This window comes from Desmodus rotundus, chromosome 8, assembly GCF_022682495.2.
Source record: "Desmodus rotundus isolate HL8 chromosome 8, HLdesRot8A.1, whole genome shotgun sequence".
NCBI lineage: Eukaryota > Metazoa > Chordata > Mammalia > Chiroptera > Phyllostomidae > Desmodus > Desmodus rotundus.
In genome coordinates, this window is record NC_071394.1 from 129,121,220 (window position 1) to 129,140,207 (window position 18,988).

The 18,988-nt window shown below is 60.4% G+C and overlaps 1 protein-coding gene across 1 annotated transcript; it reads right to left on the reverse strand.

Annotated features, from left to right (window-relative positions):
• Positions 1-8,699: 8,699 nt before the first annotated feature.
• Positions 8,700-13,878, reverse strand: MYL3 (myosin light chain 3). Its single transcript, XM_024566092.4, has 7 exons — positions 13,702-13,878; positions 11,391-11,418; positions 11,111-11,260; positions 10,258-10,431; positions 9,266-9,343; positions 9,127-9,169; positions 8,700-8,934 (listed from the first exon to the last, which is right to left on the reverse strand). Exons 1-6 carry the CDS (start codon positions 13,813-13,815, stop codon positions 9,141-9,143), a joined length of 573 nt encoding a protein of 190 aa, XP_024421860.1. The 5' UTR covers positions 13,816-13,878; the 3' UTR covers positions 8,700-8,934; positions 9,127-9,140.
• Between the last annotated feature and the right edge of the window lie 5,110 nt (positions 13,879-18,988).

An 18,988-nucleotide genomic window follows, 5' to 3' on the forward strand; every position in this document is an offset into this window, starting at 1 on the left:
CTCTCCAGGGAGTGTTAACTCCGAAGGGATGCACATCTACCGTAACCACCAGGATCCTCACTCCCTAGATACTGGGGCAAGCTGGGTGAGGGATTTTTCAACTGGAATGACTCTGGTTTACATAACCAGAGCCTCCAAATTACTTAGCAAAACATGTTTGCTTTTTAATTAACATGTGCTTGAAAAACAATGGTTTTAATTAAAGTGGGTGGGGGAGAGAAGGGATGGTGGGGGAGAACAGTTCAAGGAGCTCCAAGATGGGGCCCACACTTCCTAAAAATAAAGTAGGAGCCCAACCCCAAGCCAGCAGAGGCTGGGAGGCCAGCTCCCTTGGGGAGCACTCGGAACAACCCCACCTGCCTTCACCCCTCTCCAGCGCCCTCTCGGGGAATGTGCCCTTTTGCTGGCAGTTTCACGGCTCCCTTACCCGCTGTTCCCTCATCCCCTCTGGAAAGGGGTGGGCTTTTAGAAAGCAGTCTTTGGGGTAAATGATGGGGGTCCACCAGGCAGAGAAAAAAGAGGGAACAGCATGAGGGAAGACCTGAGAGTGGGCGTCTTGTTGGGGGAACATTAAGTTTACCAGGGAGGGAGATACAAGAGGTGGGGGAACGTGACCAGTGAAGAAGCCAGATCCCCCAGACCCGTGGACTGGAACGGTAGGGCTGGGCCCAGATGTCCAAGCCTCAGGAAGACGGGGAGAGGGGGAGTGAGGAGTTGAGGAGTTGAGCTGGGGCCGGGAACACAGAGGGAGGAGGGAGGGATTGGCCGAGGGATTGACAGATGGAGGAGAGAGGCAGTGGAGGCTGGAGGCAGGAGGTAGCCTGGGGCCTGGGGGCTTCCCGGTCAGAGGCGGATGGCCAGGGCTGCAGGTTTGATAAGACCAGCAGGGGGCAGCGTTGGCCCCATCATCGGGAAGCAGGAGGCACCCCCCCAGTGGGTGCTCAGCAAATGCTGGAGGAAGGGTGAGAATGAGGAGCTGTCCCTCCAAGTCAGCCAGAGCTTCTCCTCTTTCTGGCCTTTTGGGGCCAGCACTGGGGCCAGAGGTCAGCATCCCCACCCCCTCGCCCATACAAGCAAAGGAAGATTGAGAGGAAGCCTCTGGGGAGTGAGGGTACCCCACCTGGGTCGAGTCAGGTGGCTCCAAACCCCCAGCTCCCAGTGGCCCCGCCCAGTACCCTGTTTCTCATTAGGGGCCTTCTGGCCTCCCCCGCCCTACATGAAACGTGCCTTCCGATACTTAATTCATTACACTCCGCCTGGGTGGGAGGCCTGCGGGGGTTATTTTTCCCCTGAGCTCAGACATTCCTCCACATTTCAAAGCAGCTGTCGCCTTCCCCAACCACCCAGAGGCCCAAGCTCAGAGTCCAGAAGGGGCCTCTCCAGGGCTCAACACCGGCGGCTCACACACCTGCAGCCCAGCACAGAAAGGAAACTGAGGCTGAGAGACAGCCTCAGGGCCCCTGCAGGAACCTCCTCTCACACGCTACACCTGAACTTACCTCCCCTCAAGCTGGGATCCCCCTATGTGCCCCCGTCACCCTCCCAGAACACTGCCTTCCTTGCGCCTCTGGGCCGCCTTCCACACAGGTGACCTCAGGGGTTCCCTCTACAATGCACAGGGAGCCCTTGCCTCCGACCCGCCAGAGTAGATGTGCAGACAGTTCCCAGGCCCCTGGCCTGCTCAGGGCCAGAACTACCTGAGCCCCTCACTGTGTCATGGTTTTACAGAAGGCAAGGCCCACCTAGAAACTAGGAGGGCTAGGGTCAGCCCAGTGGACTACCGAGGGGTCGGGTTCAGGGAGGAGCAGGTCTAAGGACCTAGTTCCGGAGTCTAGGGGACTAGAGAGGTCCTGGGCAGAGTTTTGTCTGACGTCAGAGAGCTGCCCCATCCAGCGAAACAGAGGGTGAGCTCCCTGTTGCTGGGGGTCTTCAAGCCAGTAGCAGCTCATCAGACTTGGCCTGGGAAAGAGGTCATCTGATGTGTCTGAGGCCCCTTCCTACCCAACTTTGAGGTCAAGGTCTGGGGCTGGGAGGCACAGCACCCACTGCCAATGAATGGGGTGAGGGGGCCCTCCTCGCTGGCTCGGGAGTGGTTAGACAGGTCTGGGAGTACAGGCCAAGGCACAGGACAGAGGGCCTGGGAGCTGGCCTGAGGCCGGAGCAGGACCTGGCCTGGGCGTCTTCCTGGTTGGGTCACTGCAAGGCCCTAGCACCTGGTGAAGCGCTGGGGGTGCTGTAAATGCGTTATCACTGTGGACTGATGAGTTCTATGGGGTCTGACCCGGATCTGGGGATAGAAAGCAGCCTGCATGCAGGAGTCAGGGCCTCCACCTCGGGGAGGGATCTGACAACAGGGGAAACTGAGGCAGGAGCACAGGTGGGGCAGGCAACCTGGTGCTGGGAATTCATTTTGGAGGTCACGCTTGACATCCTGTAGCCACCTTGCCCCTGCTGACCCCACAGCCAGGCATGTCTACTCCGGGTATGGGGCTTGATGCTGGGTTCTCAGGTGCCCAGGAGGGTAGGTGGTGTCCCATGACGTGGCCCTGGAGGGTCCTCACCATCCACAGCAAACCCAGGGGCCCAGGGCCTGCCCACATCTCCAGGTCTACCCCCAGGGAGCCCCCTTACCACAGGGAAGGCACCCCGTGGGACATGGAAGTACGGAGCCTGGGATCCTGAGAGAGGGGCTGCTCCTAGCTGGCCCATAGCTGTCTTGTCTGAGAAATGAGGGATCCAGGTGTGTCACCCTCCTGGGGGCTTCCAGCCCAGGCCCCTCCACTCCGGCCAGGCCATGCAGAGGGCACCCCTGAAACTCTTGGAATGTGCCCAGCTTCCCCTCCCAAACCTCAGCCCTGAGCTCTGCTTCTCTTCCCAGGCCAGAAACCATTTTGCCTTCTTGCCACCGCAGCGCCACCGCACCCCCTGTGCTGTCCCTAGACACCAGGGGGCACTGCTGCTGGCTTTCCACCTCCCCCGCTGCAGGCTCCAGAGGTGGGGACCGGTACGGGTATCCCAGGGGTTGGGGACACTTAGAATCTCGGGATCGCAGATACTCCAATAAAGGGAGCTGAGGCACCTTCACCCGTGTGCCCCACCCCCAGCCCTGACCTTGCCTGTAGCTGCCAGCCCCAGGGGCTCATCGGCACCGCCCCTGCCACCCCCCAAGCCATCCCAACAGACAGGGCCAGGCCTGTCAGTCAGCACAGATGGAGCGCAGCTGGCACCTGACAATTACACAATGGCTGGATGGGTGGACGGATGAAAAAGACAGACAGGCAGGCAGACGGACAGACGGATGGATGGATGGATGGGTTGGATTCAAATGAGTCTTGGGCCTGGAAAGGATCTGCCCCATTCAAGCGTCTCTATCCAGGGCTTGGGGAAGATGTTGACTGAAAGAAACAGAAATTTCCTCAAAACTTAAAAATTGACTTATAAGGTCTTATTTTGCCAAAAACATGGAAAACAAGAGCCACCAGCTACCCCCACCATTGTTTTGAAAACAAGAGGAAAATCTCAAGGCCAAAAAAAGAATGGGCAGGACGTGATCTCAGAAGACAGGCAGGCCTTGAAGGTGCACAAACAGTGAGCTTCGAGGAAACACACAGCGTGGACCGCGCTTTCCTCTCGTGAACACTCCCAGCTTGGGCGCTGGGCCTTGGGGCGTCCGCGTGCTTCCAGTCTCTGCCGGAGCAAGGACCCATTCTGCAGCCTCCCTACTGGAACTGGTTCGCCCCTGTTTACACACCCCTTGGAACAGGGTCCTCACTACCTATCCCCGTTAGCTGGGAGCTGGGTTATTATTCTAGAGCACTTTCAGTGACTTCCGAGTACCATGGAGGGGAGGGAAAGAGACCAGGAGGGGAGTGAGATGGAAGAGGTGTGGCGGCGAGAGAAAACAGACGCCTCCAGACCTGGGGCACAAGAATCACGGGTGGGGATTGGTGACTGTGTTTGGCTGAACCAAAGTATAAAAATCAGAAAGTGGGCCAAAACCTGAGGCTTTTCAGGGGGCACTGACTCCCATCTCTGGAGTTCCAGGGTCTTCCAGCCCCCTTACTCTCTAGAAAGCCCTGTGACACAGCCCATCTCACCAAGCCCTCGGTGGCTTTGGATGGTACCCGGACACGTAGGCCAGAGTAGGGAGCAAAGACTGGGAGAGAAAGGTGGAACCTCAGTCATCCTCAGCCAGGCTGGGGAGGAGGTGTCAGGCAGGGGCCCTTCCCAGCCCTGACCTTCTAGGCCCTGCCCTGGCCAGGGGGCCCTGGCTGCTGAGACTGGAGGGGCCCGTCGGGCGGCCGGCCCTCTCACACACACACACTCCACATTCCAGCTGTGGTCTGTCAGCATCTGGGCAAACCAGGATTGTGTGGCTTTGGGAGGGTGGGAACAAATAACCCCCCAACCTGGGTGAGGGCAGGCCTGGGGCTTGTTGGAAGGGACTTGGGAGAACCCCAGGGAGCTACTTCTGAGCTGGGTCAAGGGGTTCAAGGTCTGGGGTTTTCCTGCTGTTGCCTGGGGTGCCTGGGTCAGCACGCCCTGGGGTGTGGCTGGCCCTATACCCAGGCAGGCTCATCCCCACCCTCCCTCCCATCTTCCCCACCACCCAAGGCCTCAGGACCAACAGCAGAGCACTCTGCCCTGGCACCCCCAGCACCCCTCAGGCAGCAGGAGGGCTGCCTGTCCCACAGTGGCCGATCTCTTCTGCTCCTCCTCTTCCCCTCCCGCCTCCTCTCCACGCCCCTCTGATTTCACGCACCACATTGCTTGGACCCTTCCATTCTAACCCCTGATTTCTATTAAGATCTCCGTTAGCTTTCTGCCTGGCCCTCAGCAGCGGAGTGTTTAAGCCCTAGGGCCCACTTTCTCATCCCTGAAGTCCAATTTCTTTCCTTCCGGTGACCTGATAAGGTTTTCCTCTGATTCTCAATTTCCTCAGGGCTCTTCCTGACTTCCTTCTACCTCGCCTGAATTTCTGGCCGTCTTGGCCCCCACTTGGTGCTCTCTGACCCATGTTCCAGAGGTGACCCAGCGTCCCTGTGGACGATGTCTGGACAGAGGATGCAGGGCATGGCAGGCTGCCAAGAGCCACGTGTATCCGTGCAGGGACATCAGAGCAGAAGAGGGACAGTAGGTTCTGGGGTCCTGAACTGAACTCTGTCCCTGGTCCCCAGCCCCCTGGCTGCCCCACGCACACCCTGGTTCAGGCTGGCCCAGGACTGGAGAGGTGGACTCTCCTGCCACCTTGGAGAGACCTCGGAGATCAGGCCTCAGGCCAGACGGGGGAAGCGCGACACAGAGAGACCCCAGACCAACCCCAACCTCATGGGACACGTGCCATGGCACTTTTGGTATGGAGGGGACCAGGCTGACAGAGGGGCCAACCCCTTGACCCCTCCCATTGCTTTCCGCCAGCCCACGGGGCCACAAGCTGGACCACCCTGCTTGAGGGGGAGGCTGGAACCAGTGTTTACGCAACTGCGGGGAGGCCACAGCCTGGCTGGCAGTGCCGCCCGCTCAGCACCAGCGCTGACTCGGCAGAGTCCCCAGCACATACACACCAGACACACGCACAGACAGACAGACACAGACACACAGCGAGATAACACACAGACCAACGGGCACACGCATACACAAGTGTACACACGCGGGCACTCACACTCACAGGCACACTGCACATTCAAACACACAGAAACGCAAAGAAGTACACACGCTCCACCAGGTGGGGGGTGCTGAGGGAGGAGGACCCTCACCCCAGCAGCTGAGTCCCCCTCCAGGTGCCTGTGCCCCATCCACTCTGATCTGGAGAGATGGCTGAGAACAGGGGGGACCCTGCCCACAGGACTCTAGCCCAGGACATCCCCTGACAGAGAAGCCTGGGGCTGCTCAGTGCCCTGCAGCCCCTGGAAACTTCTGAAGGGGGGCTTGGCAGTTCTGGGCTGGGGGTCCAGGAGCAAGGTGGCTGGGACAAGCAGGAGCTGGGGGTCATGAAGAGTATTGGCTACATCAGGGGGCACCCTGCCCTGATTAGGACCAAAGCAGAGGCTTGCTCTCTCCGCAGGGGTCCTCAGATGCTCTGGCCAGGGAGGCTGGCCAGAGTCCAGCAAGGCCACACGGAGACGCCCCTCCAGCTGAGCCACCATCGTGAGGCCACAGGTGCCTCTGTTTCCTGCCCCACCAGCCAGCCAGAGGAGGCAGTGTGAGAGGGCAGACCGCAGCCACCCCCGCCCCAAACCGCGTCTGGGGCCAGAGTGGACTACATGCAGATAAGGAAAGAAACCGGGAAACCTCAAAATCTGCCTGAGATGCTGCTGAGAATGTCGTCTACAGTGTCCTGCAATCAGACCACTTCCTCCCGCCTCCACGGGGCCAAGAGGCAGCTGCCTCTCTCCCGAGCCCTGCCAACTGGTCCCTGCTGGTATCCCCAGCCTGTTCTCCACCCAGCAGCCAGAGAGAGGCTGATAAGCCATTTCCCAGACCACACAGTGAAGCCCTTCCCACGGCCACAGGCCCTCCATCACCTCCCTCCCTTCTTCCACCTCAGGACCCTCTTCCCTGGGAGGCCCCGCGTGGCACCCCGGAGCTGACGCTGAGAGCTCTAGCCAACGTGTAGCCCTGCCCCAACCTGTGCTGATGGGGGTTCAGGAATCAGCGGTCTGGTCGCCTCATCCCCTGGTGAGACAACTCCACCATCTCCTAGAAGTTCCCAGGGAGGCTGCGCCCCTCCTGCCCACAGAGCTGCAGGCTCCCACGCACCCGTAGGACCTCCTCCCCCGCCAGCCACGCTCCCACACTCCCCAGCGTCACCTAGCAGGGCCACTGCTTGTGTTCAGGTCTCTGTCTCAGCGCCACTCCTGGGGAGGCCCAGCCCAAGACATCCCGTCTCTCCTCTCTTCTCTTTTCCTTAACAGAACTCCCCATTCCCCCTCTCCCCAGCCCCTGGCAACCACCCTTCTGCTCTCTGCCTCTGTGAATTTAACTACTGCAGGTCTCTCGCGTAAGTGGGATGACACAGATATTTGTCCTTCTGCGGCTGGCTTAGTTCCCTTAGCACAATACCCTGGAAGTTAATCCATGCCGTACGCAAGTATCATGTGTCAAAATGTCTTCCTCTCTAAAGCTGAATGCTACTCCATTGTATGCATACCCCACACTGGGTTTGCCATTTGTCTGCGGGTGGGCACCTGGGCTGCCTCCACCTTTTGGCTGCTGTAGGTGACGCTGCTGTGAACAAGGGCATGTGGGCACCTCTTCCAGTCCCTGCCTTCAGTTCCCCTGGGAGCGTGCTTGGAAGTGGGATTGCTGGGTCACATGCTGATTGCTTTTTTAATTTTTTGAGGAGCTCCACACCGTTTCCATAGCAGCTGCACCATCTTGCAGCCCAAAGGGCCCAATTTCTCTGCATTACAGTCAACACTTGCTGTTTTGGGGTTTTTTTGTTTTTTGGTTTTGGATAATAATCATCCTAATGGGCATAATAGTTTTGATTTTCACTTTCCTAAGGATGAGTGTCGTCAAGCATCAGGTCATGTAATTTTTGGCTACTTGTATGTCATCTTTGGAGAAAGTCTATTCAGGTCCTTGGCCGACTTTTTCATGGGGTTGTTCATTTTGCTGTTGTTGAAAGGTAGGAATATTTTAAGAGAGAGAAAGGGAGGGAGAGAGAGAGGGAGAGAAACATAGATGTGCAAGAGATACATCGATCAGTTGCCTCTCGAAGGCCCCTGACTGGGGACCCAGCCCACAACTCAGGCACGTGCCCTGACTAGGAGTCAAACCAGCGACCTTTCAGTTTGCAGGATGATGCCCAACCCACTGGGCCACAGCAGACAGGGCGGGAATTCTTTGTATATTCTGGATATTACATCCTCTTCTGTAATCTTTACCCAAGTATTACCTTCTCAGATAATCACTAGCCTCACTATCTAACGTGTCAACACCTCCCACCTCACACACGTGCGCGCGCGCGCACACACACACACACACACAGCCCCTTCCCGACTCTGGGTTCCTCCTCAGCCTGTATTTCAAGTGTCGCTGCACACTTGTCTTCTGCTGAGGAGCCCCGGGCTGAGGAACTCACTGGTAGACCCTGGGTGCTGCCCCAGTAAGGACTTCTCCTCTGGCCAAGAGCCACAGCTCAGGCAGAGTGCCCCACTTTCCCCATTTGAGTCAGGCAGGCGTCTCAGGCCTCTTCAGCACTGACAGGCTAGGGACAAAGCTAGCCCCTGCCCTGCCACCCACTCCCGCTGTGATGCAGGTGAGGCCATCCTCAGCCCTGGGCCTCATTTTCCCCACCTGTGTCGTGACTCTGGGCCAATGCCCCACGGGCCCCTGGCTGCTGGTCGTGAGATGAGACTGCTCAGCCAGTGCTCTTGGGATCCCTGTGGCATCTCTGTATTAGGAGCCACAGCCCGGCTGCCACCTCAAAGGGGAGAGGGGCGAGCGGAGCACAGGGGACCCCCGGCCTCTTCACGTTCAGCCCTGTTCCTACCCAGTGTCTTGGGGACCAGGCTCACAGGGTTGGCACACCAGATGGTGCAGTTTCGATCAGGTGAGCAGCATTCCAAGAGGCCTCTGTTTTGTCCAGGGCGCATTGGCCCATAGCATCTACAGAAGTCAACCAAAGGGCCACAGAGAGGAGAGGAGAATGAAAGGAAGGAGGGAAGGAGGGAGGAGAGGAAGAGAGGCGAGGAGAGGAGGAAGGAAAGAAGGCATTTATTCATGGGGCCCATGGCTCGGGGACAGAGAGGCAGGCACAGGCGCACGCAGCCTGCGGGGCGGGGGTGGGAGATGACAGCTGCACAGAGAGGTCTGGGGGTGTACAGAGGGAGCTGCTGCACCGGCCTCGATGAGCCCCCTCCTTCCCGCTGCTCCGGGCCACTGGTATCAGCATCCCCCACTATCCCCAGCGTGGCCTCCCCGGGATCCCTGAGAGCAAAGGGGTCACAGGTTATGGTCGGGGGTCAAGTGAGGCAGCAGGATGTCAACTGAGCACTGGAGTTGGTGAAGCTGGGGAGGTGGAAAGAGGGATTGGGATCACAGAGGTGGGGGCAGGGACAAGGTGGAGGTGGCAGCGGTGGCAGAGGCAGCAGCAGGCTTGGGAAGGAGCAGGAGTCTCACCTGGGGTGGGAGGTTCAGCTGGCCATGATGTGCTTCACAAACGCTGGAGAGAAGGGGCAAGTGAGTGGCGGGTTCCCGGCTGCAGGAGCCTGGGTCTCCGAGCCCCGCCCCCCGAAGACCTCCTGCCCTCTGAGCCCACCTTCATAGTTGATGCAGCCATTGGGGTCCTCTTGCCCAGCCATCAGTTTGTCCACCTCTTCTTCTGTCAGCCTCTCACCTGACGGGGCGGGAGGCCGAGTCAGCACCGTCCAGAGGAGCGGAGGGTCGGACACACGGGGCCCCTCCGGATGGTGGCCTTGCCCCTCCAGCAGTCCCTCACCTCATGTTGGCCCGGCCCCCGTGGCTCACAGGGCCTTGGCCATAACCCTCCTTTCTGAGACCGGGAGAATCAGTGACAAGCCAGGAAGGGCAGGGCCTGCGGTGCCCCCTCCGAGCCTGGGCTCTGTCCTAACGGTGCCACGCTGGGGCACCAGTCAGCAGTGCACCTCTCCTCTGTCCACAACAGGCTGGCGGGGGCGAGCTAGGAACCAGGTGGGGGTGACCTCGGAGGGGACCGCTGCTCCCCAGGCAAGGCGGGCGCTCTCCTGTCTCCGTGTTTTTGTGTGTGAGCTCTGCTGGACCCCCACTGGAAGGTCTACTGCAGTTTCTCTCCCCGACCCCCGCCACACACGCACACACACACAGGGACCAGCACAGGTCTGAGCACACAATAAACATTTGCTGCAGGAAAAAGTCTCTTAGAGAAGGGGGCACCTGACAGTGGGGGTCAGGATGCCCAAGAGGCAGGCATGTGACCTACTCAGCCACTCAGATGACAGGGCCCTGGACCTTGACTGTGAGGCAGTGAAGCCCAGGACTGCGCTGATCCCCCTGGATGCGCCGCTTTGCCCCACCCCGGGCCCAAGCTGTTCCTCTCTTGCTTCGGTTCTGCGAGCTGCGCCAACACACTTCCTCTACTCGCCACCTAAGTTTCTAAATCCTCCGCGTTTCTGTCACCTGGCATAGAGGCGCCTTGACTGTGTCACCCTCCATTTCAGATGAGACACAGGCCTCGGGGTGGGTGACAGAGTGGTTCCTCCTAGGATGCCCCACCCCCCAAGGAGCAGTGGGGTCAGGGGAGGCTGCCCTCACCCAGTGTGGCCAGGACGTGGCGCAGCTCGGCGCCCATGACCGTGCCGTTGCCCTCCTTGTCGAAGACCCGCAGCCCCTCCACGAAGTCCTCGAAGGTGCCAGTGTCCTTGCTCTTGGCAATGTGCTGGAGCATGGGCAGGAACGTGTTGAAGTCCATCATCTTAGAGTTGAGCTCTGTGGAGAGACGGTCCTGGGGCCCAGGCGGACCTTTCCCCTTCGCACAGTTCCCGAAGCACTCCACCACCACGAGGCGCTTTACAGTCACCCGAGAAGCGGGTTCGCACACAGCCTCTGCCACTCCCTGGGAGAGCTAGGGCTCCGTCCGGCACCTCCCTTCTCCTTTTGGAAACGGTCCTTGCTAGCCTCTTCCTTTTATAGACCCCGCCCTCCTGCCACTTGTGATTGGTCTGGAGCCGCTGAGCCAATAGAGGCCTCCCCTGGGACTTTTGAATCTTCCCTGAGACTTTTGAAGTTTGAACCACACCCTCTCTGGCCAGTGTGGCAAGGGAAGCTGGGCCTGACCCGCAGAGAGATACCGAGGGGGCAAGAAGGGGCAATGGGAGCCCCTGGTCTGCCCTCACACCAGCCACTGAAGCTAGTCTGCACTCTTGTCAGTCCCTTATGACCAGGAGGCCTAGTGCATCATCAAGGGGCCGGGGGGGACAGCAAAGTGGCACTGCTCGTGGCCTCATCAGCATCCCCTGACACCAGCCTTAGTGTCCTCATCCAGGTAATGGGGGGACAGTGCACAGCAGGGAGGTCCCTGTGTTGTCCCACTACAGACGGCAATGCCCCCTGGTGGTCTCCTGGGGAACTGGCACTAGTGGGGAGCTCTCAGGTTAGATGTACCAACCTTCCGGCTTTGGCTTCCCCAGGACACGGAGCACTTCGGCCTGTGTGGGGTTCTGGCCCAGTGCCCGCAGGACGTCCCCACACTGTCCATATGTGATCTTCATCTCACCGCCGGGCGTGCGGTCAAACAGCATGAAGGCTTCCTTGAACTCTGCCGGAAAGGACGTGAGCTGTGGACACCCCCAGGGGGAGCCGCTGCACTCACCCACACTGCTGGCAGACTGTCAGACTGGGGCCCCAGGCCCAACCCTGCATCCCCGAGAGTCAAGACCCCCACTCACCTTCAATCTGCTCCGGGGTAAACTCGATCTGAAAGGAGACCCCAAAGACGCTGAGTGCCTGGCCCGGAGGGTAGGGCCAGGCCCCCTCCTGGTCACTTTGTGGCCAGCCCAGTCCTCAACTCCTCAGCTGTCCCTCCTGTCTCCATCAAGCACCCCAGCTTCCATCACCCAGGACCTCCTGCCATCTACCTTGACACCCTCCTGCCCCCTTCCCTCTCCCTACCTGCCTGTCCTGAGGGCCTTGGGTCTGACCGCACCCAAACCTGACACTGGTGGGAAGTGGTGAGGAGGAACCTCGCCACTACGGTGCCGAGTCTGCAGCTCAGGGTGGGCCTTACCTGAGGCCTCTGGTCCTGGACAGAGGTGCCTGAAGCCACAGATCTGACCAGACTGGCTTGGCCACCCCGCCTGGCCTGGGGCCCAGTGGACAGGACTGGCCACATGAGTGAGAGAGGAGGGCTCATCTCAACAGCGTGTGTGCGTGTGTGTGCGTGATATGCACATGTGCATGCACATGCACTCACAAACATGTGTGTGCATGTGTCCACCCTCACAGAGCCCTCAAGGCTGGGCATGGTCACTCACATGGCCCTGCCCACACCTGGGTCATGCGCACCTCCATCCATGAGGGCAGGGAGCCAGGGCAGTGCTGCTGAGGCCACACCAGGGCCACCTGAGGTCAGGAGGCCTCCTGGGACCTGGTCTCCTCTGGTCTCCCCCTCCTCATCAGATACCAGATCTATTTTTATCACTCCAGGCACTGGCACCAAGGTCAAGGTTGTAGGAGAGAAAGGAGCTTGGCACAGGGGGACATTATTGGCACCTCTCCCGCTTTTGCTCTCTTGGGGTCCTGCCAACCTCCATAGTACACACCAGCGAGAGGGACACCCTGCCCCTGCCACCCTGCCCTGGAGGCCTCCCCTGGGCCCCGAGAGCTCTCCCCCCCACCAGGACGCCTGCCGACGTTACATTCCCTGGGCTCCTGGCGGGGCCTCCTGCCCTTTACCAGCCAGCTGGGGAGGTTGGGGGGACACCCAGGGGGCGCCAACCTCAAATCCAATGTCACCACTGGACAATGCCACCATGAATCCAGGGTGGTTGGACCCTCACCAGGGGGGCTGGTGGGACACAAGCCTGAGGCCTGAGGGGCAGCCGGAGGTCCTGCAGCCAACTCCAGGAAGCAGTAGATGTGAAAGTTTCCCTTCTAGGAGGGCTACTGCCCCATTCCTTGGTTTTCTGAGAAAAATCAAGCCTCAGAGCAGGGAAGGGATTTGAACCCGTGTCTTGAGAGACAAGGCAAGGGCCTCCAGGAAGGGCTCTCAAACAGGAGCTGGATCTGTGCAGAGGGGCTGCAGGTCTCTCTGGCCTGTGGGAGGCCTGAGGGGCTGGGAGGGCTCCGAGGCAGCCAGCCAGGCCACCCTGTGGCTGGGGGCCAGCCAGGAACAGGGAACGGGCAGGATGCAGGGTGCGTGCTGCTATGCAAATGCCACAGGTGGGAGTCAGGGCTCATCCTCCAAGTTTAAACAGCTGGGGAAGGGCTCCTGGGGCCACTGGCCACAGCTTAAGACCAGCTTCCTGCAAGACCTATCCAGCCTGTGCCTCAATTTCCCCGCCTAAAAAGCTAAGGCCCTCCCTACTCTGGGGCTCAGGCACCTCGGCTGGAGTGAGTGTGACCCAGCCTGGACAGGGGCCTTGTCTCCCGCCTCCCCACCCTGTCTACCCCAGGGAACTTGGCATGGACTTGAGACCCCACAGCTGGACAAGGAGGCTTCCTGCCCAGCTGTAGGGCTGGGACCGGTGGTTCCAGGAATCCCCAAGGATGTGAGAGAGTTCCCAGGAGAAGGGCAAGGGAAAGATGCCCTCTGGCTGGTGGATTGAGCAGCTGGCCTGTGAACCGCCTGTGAACCAAAAGGTTGCCAGTTCAGTTCCCGGTCAGGCCACATGCCTAGGTTGTGGGCCAGGTCCCTAGTTGGGGGCGTGCAAAAGGCAGGCAACTGATCAATGTTTCTCTTGCACATCGATGTTTCTCTCTCTTTTTCTCCCTTCCCCTTTCTGAAAATAAATAGAATCTTCAAGGAAAAAAAAAAGACATCCCCTTCAGCAGCACTGGGGAGCCCTGCTGATGGCTGCCTCCAACCCTCCCGCTGAAGCCCCCTTCCCATGCCTGAACCCCCCAGGGCTTGTCTGACCTCTGCACAGGAGCTCCCGGCCTCAGCGCACTGCTCACCCGGGACCAGTGCACTCTGAGACGCAGTTACCGCCCTGCCCTTGGTGCAGAAACCCAGCCCAGAAACCCAGTTCCCACGCCCACCTGGATCTTGGAGGCATCAAACACTTCCTCCTTGGGGCCCTGAGGCTCAGGGGCAGCAGGCGCAGGGGCTGGCTTGGGCTCTTCTTTCTTGGGATCTGGCTTTTTGGGGGCCATGGGGGCTGTAAGCACAGAAAAAGAGGTGGAGAGAAGGAAGCAGAGAGCAGGGTAGGTGAGCCTCACGACCTCGGCCTTTATCTGGGACACCTCTTGCCCCCAGCCCCACCCCCACAGTGCACAATAGGGACAGGGCCATAAAAGGGCATTGGCCAGGCTCAGGGGCTATTTTGGGGCCTGGGGAGGGCATTGTTCAGGCTCAGGAATGGTTGGGGGAGGGGGAGGGCTGTCCATTCCTCCCAATCACCTGTTGAGGAGGGAGAGGGGGAGGGGAGGACAGAGGCCACTGCTCAACACACAAGCACACCCTCAAACCCACAGGCACAGGGCCCTGCTGTCCCTCGGCAGGTCAATACACTTGACAGGGTCCAAAAGCTGGACCAAGTGGGTGTTGGGGTGGGGCACAGGGACTCAGACCGCCTAAGGCGCCTCCTGAGTTAAACTTCCCGCCACCCTGCATTGAGTTCCCAGGGGTCTGTGTGGGTCTGTGCAGAGGGGGAAGAGCTGTGTGTGTGTGCGCCTGTGCATGCCTGCTGTCTCTGTGTCTGGGGGATCGCGTGGGGGAGAGCTCTGTGTGTCTATGGTGGGAGGGCGTGTGTATTGGCATGTTCTCTGGGTGTCTCCCGGTATGGGGGTCCGTGCGTGCCACATCTGTGTCTGAGGGGGCGTGGGGGCCCCATGTGTTTGTGTCAGGGCGTCCGTGCATGCTGGTGTGTGACTGCCATGGCAACCAGGCCACTGCAGCCCCCGAGGGGAGCCCAAGGGTCCCTGAGAACACCCTGAGAAGCAGTAGAATGGATGCCTTGCCCTCAGGGATTGCCGTCCAGCCCCATTCAACAGCCGAGGCCAGTTTCTGGGTCCCCCTCAATCCTTAGTGCTTCTCTTCCACAGCTCCCCAAGCCTATGTTCCCCACAGTCCTCGGGGTCTGCCCCCCGCCCCGCAGACCCTTAGCCCCCATGTCCTCTACCAGAGGCCCCCTCCTCTGCTTGGTACGTTCAAGGCTCAGCTACCCTGCTCTCTCAGATGCTGCTCCCAGTGCCCCACATTTCCCTCCGCCAATCTTCTTTTGGTGGGGGGGGCTTGGGATAGTCTGCCTCCCTGAGGGACCCCAGGTGCTGGGTGAGATTTGCCCCCTGGTGCCCAGCTCAGGATGCTCACCCTAGTTCCAACCCTGAGTGCCCACCCCGGAGTGGCCAGCCCTCAGCAGACCACAGTGTCAGAGTGAGGCCTGAGGGACCACCATCTGGGGAGGTGGGGGTGGGGAGGGGAAGGCTGAGGCAACAGGAGGCTCTTCCAGGCGCAGAGCTCTGAGAACCGGGACATCTTGCAAACACATTGGGCTCCATTCCTTGCCCAGCGTCTGTGCTGGGGAGTGGGAAGGGGGTGTTCCTTGTTATTTTTAAGTGCCTGGAGCCTTTGATAGAAACTTCAGAGGCAGTGCCCCACCACCACCCCCGAACACCTGGAAATGTCCCGGGTGCAGAGCTGGGATGGAGCCTGGGAGGAGGACCCACCTGGCCTTGACCTGCTGGGCCCAGGTCCCTCTCACCCTGTTACTCAGCCTCATGGTGAGGGGGAGAGCAGCCCAGGGAGGGGGCCAGGGCCCCTGCGAGCTGAACACGGACACCCCTCCCTCATCTGGAGGGCAGAACACCACACAGCAGGAAATCTAACAACATCCGGTGCTGGGGGGAGGCAAGTTTTTCACTTTTCTGCCAGATGTTTGGCAAGAGTATTGAGAAAGAAAGGGGGGCGGGGGGAAGGGTCCACAGAGACAAGCCAGAAATACCACAAGAGGAGAAGACGGCCAGAGGGGGACACACGGAGTGACCACCCCTCGGCCCAGGCCTGCCGACCCTCGGGACAGCTGGGTCTCCCCCACCGGCTGCAGCCACCCACAGGCACGGCCAGCAAGACACCGCCCAACCCCCTTTCACTCACCCTGGGGAAACTGAGGCCCCAGGCAGAGGACTTACACAGGGTTACCCGGACTCCCGGTCCCATTCCATTCATACACAGGCGCCACCCCTCAGAAACCACCCAATAGCAGCTGGAACAGTGGTGGGTGAGCGACTCAGGCCTCCTGGGCCTCAGGTCTGCACTGTGGGGGGGCAGCCAGCCAGAGCCACCCAGCGCCACCTTCCTCCGCCAGTCAGGGGGCTGGGGCTGGGGTGTCTTGGTGCCTTTCCCTCATGCACAGGGAGGATGTGGTCCAGCGGGGGGACACCATGCACAGCGCCATCTTCCACTCCCCACCCCCCAACCCACCCAGGGCTCAGACAAAGGCCAGGTTGGGCCTTTGAGCTCTGGCCCCGCCCCCAAGACCACTCTCAAACTGAACCCACACCCAGCCCGAGCAGCCCCAGGGCCATCCCCTGGGCTGCCAGCAGGACTGGCTGTTGAGGCCTGGAGCAAGGGGGGCATGGGCTTCACGGGCCTCACCAAGGCTTGGTTCCCGTCTCTCCCAGGTCCCAGCCTGAGCTCCACATCCTTCAGGAGTGACAACCCAGCAGGCAAGGTGCTGACAGGGCCTGGTGGGGCCTAGAGAGCCGAGGGGCTCGGATAGGGGCCTGCATCCTATCCCTGGGGCTCTTCCAGCTCCCGTGTCCAGGTGGTGGCTCTGTCTGATGCAGACTTACACGTGCCACATTCAGAAGCCTTGTCCAGGGGCAGCCACCTGACATTCCCCCAGCACAGCCAAGGGGAATGCTGGGAAAGATGTGGGCCCAGCTTCTGAGGGGTCTGCGAATGGAGGCAGGAGACCTTGGCCTCACTGGCCTCCCTCAGGTTCTTCCCAAGCCTCCCTGCCTTTGCGCAGACTGGGTCCCCCTCTGACCCGGGCTTGCTGCAGGTCACCTGCTGGTTGCAGATAGATGTCACCTCCTCCAAGAAGCCTCCTCAGACTACTCAGGACCTGATCCCTCTGCCCTTTCACCCTGAGTCCTCACCCTTGCACACCCTCAGATGAGCTTGTTTCTTTGTTATGCTGTTTCTTACGTGTATCCCCCGACCCCCATGAGTATCAGCTGGCATAGGCGGAATTTTTATTCTTCCACAGCTCTGTATCCCCAAGTCTAGAACAGAGCCCAGCAGACAGTAGACACTCAGTACATGTTGGATGAGCAAATGTTCCAAACACCTCAATTTACCCACCTCCTGCAGGACAACTAGGACCTCCTTGTCAAACCCCACTCAAGGGGCAGAGTGAGGGGTGACTGGGAGAAAGGGGACTGGCTGACTGACGAGGACTCTGGTGAGGACAGGGGCATCCTGGGACAACAATGCGGCCGGGTGGCTGCCCTTAAGCCCACCTGCCACTATCTCAGCTCAGGCCTGCCATTCCTATCCGTTGGCTGGAAGTCCCGTCAACAGGGTAAAGAGGAGGGGGTGACCTCGGAGCATGGTCAGTGAGGCAACCATGATGACCAGCCAGCAGGGGGCGTAGAAGAGATAGGAACCGGCCTTTGGATGATCCTGAACCCAAACCCCAGAACCCAGGATCCCTACCCGGACTCCAGACCTGGAACCTGAAACCCCAATCCCAGACCCCAGACATAGGCCCCAGAATCTGAACCCCAAGCTTAGAAGCTGAACCCAGCACCCAGGACCAGACCCCTCTCAGGGGACCCAATCCCAGGCTCCCAATCCCAGGGCGCCCAACCCAGACCCCAGACCCAGGACCCAGGACGGGGTTGCTGTTCTCCAGACTGGCCCTGCCCGCTGCTCTGCAGACAAGGGCAGGGCAGGCTGGAGGGGCAAAGGCTTGGCAACCAGCAGGGGCGAATGCTTGGCAGACCTTCCTGGTAACGTTCAGGGGGCACGAGCAATGTCCCTCATCCGGTCAGACCTGATTTGAGGGGGTCAGATCTGTGGCCACGTTGAGGGATGAGGCAAGGGAGGGACGGGTGAGGTCTGGCTGTCCCATGGGCCCAAGAGCCAGCGGCAGGGAAGGAGGGTCTGGCTGCCCACGTGCCCTGGTCCCCCTGGCCGCAGGCTCTACAGGCCGCCCCGGCCCGCTCCGGCCCGCCCCTCCTGGCCCATGGCCTCTGGGCTGGGATGCAGGCCCACACTTCCCGGAGGAGTCGAGAACGCGGCCTGGGCCAGACCCAGAGCCTTAGAAGTAGGTCAAATGTTGCTGTGCAGCAGGTCCTGGGGACTCATCCGGGCACGGGCCGGCCCACGGGCCGCAGCTCACCCACCAGGGCACACGTGTATCCACGTAGACGTGAACCCACCTCCTCATGCCGGGTGCCACAAACACAGACCCCACGCAGGGCCCCTAGACCCCGCCCAGTGCACAGATGGGGGGACCGAGGCCCCAACTCTGGCTTAGGCAGCACGAGGCAGCCACGAGGGCCCGGGAGAGAGGAATGCCCGCACCATTCCCACAGCCCTGGGGCCTTGGGCGAAAGTCTGACTCCAAGGAGGACTTCCCAGCAGGCCTGCTCTGCCACCAACAGGATGTGGCCCGCTTCCCGGAGGCACAGTCCAGGACTTGAAAGATGGGAAGGAGTGGCCCGGGGGAAGCTGAGACTCTGTATGGTCTGCCGACCCAGGCTGGTGCTGGCTCCTCCTGGCCTCAGTGTCCCCATCTGTGCAATGACTCCTGTGGGGGGAGCAGGCGATGCTGGCTCAGGGACGGTCACTGCCCTGAGTCGCAGCCCCTCCATGCCACCCCCACGCCACACACAGACAACTCTGTCCTCTGCAAGCCAAGCACAGCCCTCAGGCCCCTCCTTCTGCCCACTGTGCTGACGGGGACCAGATGCTCCAACCTTGTGGTTCTGGGGGTGGGGGTGGCCGGGCCTAGTGGGCTGGCAGGCAAGCCCTGGGTTTGGCCCAGGGACCTATAATCAGCTCCTGGCCCTCTGATCCCGGCCCAGGACTGACGCTTGGGGCTGTGGTGTCCTGGCCGGCTGTGGCCGCGGCCGCTATATTTGGGAGCCCAATGGAGCAGAAGGGAGGGGTGGACAAGCAGTGTCCTCCAGGGACCAGTGCCTCATGGGGGACAAGCTGGGGGACACTGTTAGCCAGGCTTGGTCCTTTACGGAAGAAGAGCATCGCCTTGACTTAGGGGCCTGGTCTGAAGGGTGTGTTCTGCTCAGGGACTGGGCCCAGGGGATGTCAGCCTGCCCTCAGTGGCGGGTCTGAGGAAGTAGATTGGAAATGTGT

What these genes read in the sequence shown, in the direction of transcription:
- MYL3 (XM_024566092.4), bottom strand. Translation starts at nt 13,815, where the DNA reads ATGGCCCCCAAAAAGCCAGATCCCAAGAAAGAAGAGCCCAAGCCAGCC. An exon ending in GGGGAAGCCAAAGCCGGAAG is followed by an intron (nt 10,432 to 11,110) that starts GTTGGTACATCT and finishes GTCTCTCCACAG; the next exon opens with AGCTCAACTCTAAGATGATG. An exon ending in TGGCTGCATCAACTATGAAG is followed by an intron (nt 9,170 to 9,265) that starts GTGGGCTCAGAG and finishes CCTTCTCTCCAG; the next exon opens with CGTTTGTGAAGCACATCATG.